Genomic DNA, 6,838 nt, shown 5'->3' on the forward strand with positions numbered 1-6,838 from the left:
ACCCTCCGAGTGGGTACGCCAGACTTACATTATTTGTATAATAATTTTTAAACATTTATGTGTTATATGAAACAAATACATTTTGAAATATGTTCCAAATATTGTCTTTGTGTATTAAACCCATATCTGCATCTATCCCATACAATGCTGTCGGGCATTTCTGCGCACTTAAGGTTTCCATCTCCAATATTGAAGTAAAACGCACACCGAAATCGACCGATTGACGAAAATAAAATACAGCGATGCTTACCATTTGAAAAGAGGCAATTGTCACCAAAATATTCTGTTCAAAATAATATTAATTTTGGACACAGGGGATACCACCCGCGTGTTTTCTTGACTCGCGATATGTCGGCCTATTCTGCTCACAGCGTTGAAAAGATGTAATATTTATTAATCGAGCAACAGAAATGAAATGCATTACTTTGGACTGTTTCTGTCAGCATTTCAGTCGAGTAATGAGGTCAGGAATATAGCTAGTTTTACAAAATTCAACGTAATAATGCCAATAAATTGCGAGATATATTAAGCAAACAAAACTGATCTTGTAAAAAAAAGTTAGTAAAGTTCAACATTTTATATAAAAAAAAATAATCTATGATGTGGAAGAGAAACAACAATGTAATGTGTTTACAACGTCTTGCTGATGGGGAAAAATTACTAAAGAATTTAGAAACAGACTATAAGCCGGTGAATTTCTTGAGGACTTATATTCTAGCGGCAACTTGACACGTTGGGTAGCAAACGATATTGTACGTGAAGCAGAACATATTGCAAAAATGGAAACTTGGATTAAAATGCAGTATTATTTTAAGGTATACATTTCCATTTTGTATATAATGCATTTATTTTTGTATGATTCTAAAATATACATAGTAAATCGGACTTTCTGGGTTACCGGTTGAAGACTGTCATTCAGTGGGTCTTCATGTTTACATTTAGAATCACATTTTCATATGCATTTCGAGTCGAAATGCCGGATATTTTTGTACACTTTAAGAATATCACTTTTCTTTCTTGGAGGGTTGGGCGTAGGGCTAGCAACCCCACCCCGTTAAAACAACTCTTGCTACGGAAACGACAACATGGGAACAAACGACAACCGGCGCTGGGAGCGAAGCAGACCAGGCAGCTGGCTCTATGATGGATGGAGAACAAAACCGCAAGGACGTCCCCATCCCGATAGCGGAACTCCTGACGCCAAAAGCATGGATCAGAGTTGGATGCTGGAACGTGCGAACGCTCATCTAGACTAGAAAACTGGCACAAGCAGTGAGCGAGTTGAATCACTACAACTTGACCCTCATGGGTGTAACAGAAGCACGATCGACTGGTGCCGGCAAGCAGAAGTTGAACTCCGGAGAAGTCATCATCTCGTTTGGAAGGAAGGACAATGACCACCGGAAGGGGGTCGCCATTATTATCAGCAAGAACAAGACCAATACCGTTCTACAGTGGAAGCCAGTGAACGAGCGCCTACTGTACGTCAGGATGAACTCCAAGTACGCCAAGCTGTATGTTTTTGTGGCCTATGCACCAATAGACGACACGGAAGAAGAGGACAAAGACACCTTCTACGATGCTCTTCAAGCGTTTTAGAGGACGACCCTCGACATGACGTGCTGTTGGTACTTGGCGACTTCAACGCTAGGGTCGGCTGCGACAATAAAGACAAAGAGAGGACCATGGGGCAGCATGGAGTAGGTGTGATGACCGACAACGGGGAAAGAGTGGTCAACTTTTGTGAAGAGAATGACTTGGTCATAGGAGGGACCCTGTTCGAGCACAAAGATATCCACAAGCTCACATGGACGTCACCAGACGGCAGAATTCAGAACCAGATCGACCACATCATCATCAACGGCCGATGGAAACACTCCCTGCAGGACGTGCGAGTGATGCGGCACGCTGACATCGGCAGCGACCATAGTCTTCTGGTGGCCAAGGTGACTTTGAAGCTTAGGAAAGTTAGGATAGGGGTCTCCAGGAATCAGCGCATCGATGTGGCCAAGCTGAAAGATCCAAAAGTGAAGGAAGAGTTTAGGCTGGCCCTAAGGAATAGGTTTAGTGTTCTAGAAGATGAGACAGCGCTGACCATCGACAATTTCAACAGAGCAATGAATGAAGCAGGAAAAGTAGTTTTAGGTTATAGGAATAGTAAGAAGACAGAGTGGATATCAGGAGAGACATGGATTTGCATAGACGAGATAAGACAGATTAAGAAGAGACTTTTGGACGCCAAGTCACCAAGACTGAAAGAGAGAATTTCAAAGGAGTATAGAGAAAAAGACAAGGAGGTGAAGAAATCAGCAAGGAGAGACAGGAGAGAATACACAGAGAGACTGGCAAAGGAGGCGAGGCAGCAGCAGAGCAGAAAGACATGACGACGGTGTACCAGAACACCGAGAAGCTGAAGGGCGACTACAGGCAGCACCACGATCTTCCAGTGAGAGATGAAGATGGAACTCATGTCACAGTGGAAGAGGAGAAGCTGAAGAGATGGAAATAACACTTTGAGTCCATACTGAATCGCCCAGACCCACCAGTACTCGCTGACATTCCTGAAGCAGAGGAGGACCTTTACATCAACTGCGACGTCATCACTGTTGAGGAGATCAAGCAGGCCATCCACAAGCTGAAGAATGGGAAGGCACCTGGCTATGATGGAGTATGCGCTAAGATGCTGAAGGCAGAAGACACAAAGACACCGCAGATTCTTTGCCAGAGTCTCCAAAATATCTGGGATAGTGAAGAAGCACCGAATGACTGGAAAACAGGAATCATCATCAAACTTACCAAGAAAGGAGATCTGGGGAACTGCAACAGCTGGCGAGGAATCACCTTACTATCCATCTCCAGTAAGATTTTCAGTCGCATCATTCTCCAACGCATCACAACAGCTGTGGACGGCATCCTACGCCAGGAACAGGCAGGCTTTAGGAAGGGCAAATCCTTTATCGACCACATCTTCGTTCTGAGACAGATCCTTGAGCAGTCCCATGAGTGGAATGGATCCCTTTATGTGGTCTTTGTGGACTTTGAGAAGGCATTCGACAGCCTGCACCGAGCCTCTCTGTGGAAGATCCTACGACACTATGGCATCCCCCAGAAACTTGTCAACGTCATCAGGCCCCTGTACGAGAACTTTGAGTGCAGAGTCATCCACAACAACCTACTCACTGAACCATTCAAGGTGGAAACCGGAGTGAAGCAAGGATGCATTCTCTCGCCGATCCTCTTCTCACTGGCCATTGACTGGATCATGCGCCGCACAACAGAGGGCAGGAGGCAAGGAATACAGTGGACGCTGACCTCAATGCTAGATGACCTGGATTATGCCGAAGACATCGGTTTGCTGGCGAGCAGACACCAGGATATCCAACAGAAGTCACAACAGTTGGTACAGACAGCAAACACCATAGGTCTTCGAGTCAACATAGGGAAGACACAAGTCTTGAGGAAAACCACTAGAGTGGGCGACCCAATCACCATCAACGACCAGCCTCTGCAAGAAGTAGACGAATTCATGTACCCCGGCAGATTGCACAAGGGAAGTCACCACAAGAATCAGCAAGGCCAACCAGGCCTTCGCAATGCTGAAGCCCATCTGGAGGACAACAAACCTCAGCGTTCATACGAAGATCCGTATCTTCAAGAGCAACGTGCTGAGAGTCCTTTTGTACGGGTCAGAGTGTTGGAAGACCAGTGCTAACATAGAACGCAAGCTCGAAGTCTTCCAGACCAAGTGCCTGCGACGGATCATGAGGATCTTCTGGCCAAATATGATCGCGAACGAGGAACTCTAGCACAGAGCGGGCGCAAACACCATTGCTGAGACCATTGCAATTCGTCGATGGAGATGACTCGGCCACGTCTGCAGAATTCCCCCTGACTCACTACCAAGAGTAGCACTGAGATGGACTCCACAGGGGAAAAGGAACCGTGGCAGACCCAAAGAGACCTGGCGCCGAACCGTGGAGCGAGAACTCAAGACCAGAGGCCTCAACCTGCAGTCCGCCCCCATAACAGCAGCCGACATACCAAAATGATGCTCCCTTGCTGTCTCCTCAAGCACCAGACGGCGCAAAGATGATTGATTGATTGATTTATAATAATCAACTTAATAAATCATTATTATGTATTTATTATTAACAGCTTAAACATTAAACTCATGCATACATCAGGAACGGCCCTACGATGTGCAGGGCCCAATGCAGCAAGCGATGAGCGGGGCCCCAAGCAAAAAAACTTGCATTGCGGAGTTGATTTCCGTCAGCAGCGCGGGGCCCAAGACGGCTGCCTCGTTCGCCTTGCCCTAGGGCCGGGCCTGTATACATTGCAATATACGCTATTAATATTAAATTTATTTACTTTCTGAACTGTCGCCAAAATGCGCAATTTCCAGCTTCTTGTTAATCTGAGTTGCATTATTTGCAGTAAGACAGTACATATTAATTTATTATATAACTAATATTAAATTTCACAGATATGAATTATACATACACAACCAATATACACTTCGGGTGTCTCTCTCGAACATTCGGCCACGAATTCAACTGCTTTGTAGAAATCACCACGCACAAGTTTCGCACTGAAATGTTCGCTACCGCAAACTGATGCTAACGGGTAACAATAAAGTAACTTAGTAACTAGTAATATCGGCTATTCTGGCCACACGAGTTTATTTTTATTTGGGCTACAATTACAGTGTTACACACATACACCTGTATCAATCGGTGTTTTCTTGTGTCACTGCATGTGATTCCGCGAGCAATCTAAACGCTCCGAAGGGTTCCGTTCCAATAAAAAGGTTGGAAAACACTGCACTATGGCATATGCAATATAAATGAAGTGTGTTTCGGTGTTTCATTGCGTTTCAGTGTTTCTATGCACCGGATATTTATGTTTTGGGCATCTAGGTCTATCTGCCCAAATATCGGCGCTGTATAGCGTGTTCCGAGGTCGTTTAACATCGGAACAACAACTGGAATGAGATAGAAGCCGGGAATACCAAAATCGGTTAAAAGGATGATATGAATCATGAACGAAACGAATCTATCTAAGCACTTTCTTCAATATTAATATAATTGTATTCTTTGCGTTAAAGAAATATACTTCAAATTAACCCAATTTCGGCATTCCTGGCTTCCATCGTATTCCAGCCAACTGAAATGTAGGCCAACGAAACTTGAATATAGGTCCATTTCTTTTGTGAGAATTTGAATTTATTTAGAGAAAAGACATCACAGTAAGTAAAGTCTGACTAAAACATTATGACTTTACTTTGCAGAAAAGCGTCGTTATTGGCTGCCAGTTGTGTGAGATTCCTGAAAATTTGACTTTCGTTAGGATGTTAGTCGACATCAAAACACGCTACACATCGCCCAACGTTTGGAAAAACTATTCGCATGGCCGTCATGTGATCACAGTGGAAAAGGCTATCCACACGACGGCTGATTAATGCATTTGGGACGATTAAAAAATATTGCCAGTTATGTAAACTCGGCTGAACGCTACCTTCCCATCAACACTGTTGCTGGTTTGGCGACTTATTTATCGGTCTACAAATACCATAACAAAGGAAATTGTTGCATAGTACATATTTTGGCCACCATGTACTAAATTTTGCATGTCTGCCGTTCGTTGACAATATCGCACTCTTAGTTTGGATTAAAATAGTTATGGTGCGTAAACATAAGTACAGACCAGTAGGTGAGTATGTGGTTCTCTCCAAGAGAATGAAACTGGACAATAACAATTTACCTTAACAGCAAGAAATTTTTGTGTCAATAGATGGAGACAGTACAAGTAAAGAACTGTAATCATCCAACGTAATCACTGTGGCCGAGTGGAAATATGCAGAGCTGTCACTAACGGACCCCCGAAATAATCCCAATCGGCGCATTTTTATTTATGTTGCTACCTTGAATTATGAAAGAACTGAGTTACTCGCATTTACAGGGCGAATGTACATTTTAAGTGTATGCTTTGCTAACTTTGATTCAGAAAGAATTATATTGCGTAGGCTTTATGCGCGAATGTACACAAAACAACTCGGAACATAAATGATAAACATATCTTAATACACATTAGCTAGCCAACTCGTCTGGGCTTAAACTAAAAAGAAAACGCGTGTACCCCGAGTTTATAACAGAACAAGTTAGTCAATAGTCCGAGTTTTCTCTGACCCTTGTCACCCCATTTTTGATATTTGGACATTTATGCTTGGGTGTAGGGTCAGAGTCCATTCCCTATAGAAAAGTTGGAATTCGCCGAACTCATTTGGTGTCGCCATGGGGTAGCCACTTACTAGCCGGCCCAGCAAACTTGAACGACCTTTCGTCGAGATATACCTGCATGAAATCGACAAGAATATGATTTTTTCCCCCTCAAAAATCGTGATCATAGCATTCGTTATGTCTATAATCCGCTGCCAGATGAGACGAAGGTACGTCGTTGCTGCAATTGACCTGAATCTGGCCATTTGCATTCCGAGTCACATGACTACAACTTTCGCAACCTACATGCCAGTGACATCATATATCACAGTCACGTGATATCGACAATAAACAAATTTCCAAAGTTGTTGTACAAATAATTTGGACATATTATATAAAAGTCACTTAATGTTTGTAAATAAATATAATGCACACTTAATTCTCAACATATTTATTCTGAGAACAACGACCAGAAACATGTTAGTACCGCGGCAGGGTGGAGAAAACGATTTTCAATAAGTACCGAACACGTGCCAGCAATGTTTTTGTTGGCGTCACGTAACTATCACGTTGACATGTGCTTTCTTCGTAGTGAATCTGGTTTTCTTCAAATTGCTGAA

At 43.3% G+C, this 6,838-nt stretch overlaps 1 protein-coding gene across 1 annotated transcript; it reads left to right on the plus strand.

Moving 5' to 3' along the window:
- Positions 1 to 1,685: 1,685 nt before the first annotated feature.
- On the plus strand, positions 1,686 to 2,384 carry LOC149799578 (uncharacterized). The gene has a single exon (XM_089958214.1). It carries the CDS (start codon positions 1,686 to 1,688, stop codon positions 2,382 to 2,384), a length of 699 nt encoding a protein of 232 aa, XP_089814340.1.
- Positions 2,385 to 6,838: the final 4,454 nt, after the last annotated feature.

This window comes from Sinohyriopsis cumingii, chromosome 5 (assembly GCF_028554795.1).
Source record: "Sinohyriopsis cumingii isolate HCF-2022 chromosome 5, ASM2855479v2, whole genome shotgun sequence".
Taxonomy (NCBI): domain Eukaryota; kingdom Metazoa; phylum Mollusca; class Bivalvia; order Unionida; family Unionidae; genus Sinohyriopsis; species Sinohyriopsis cumingii.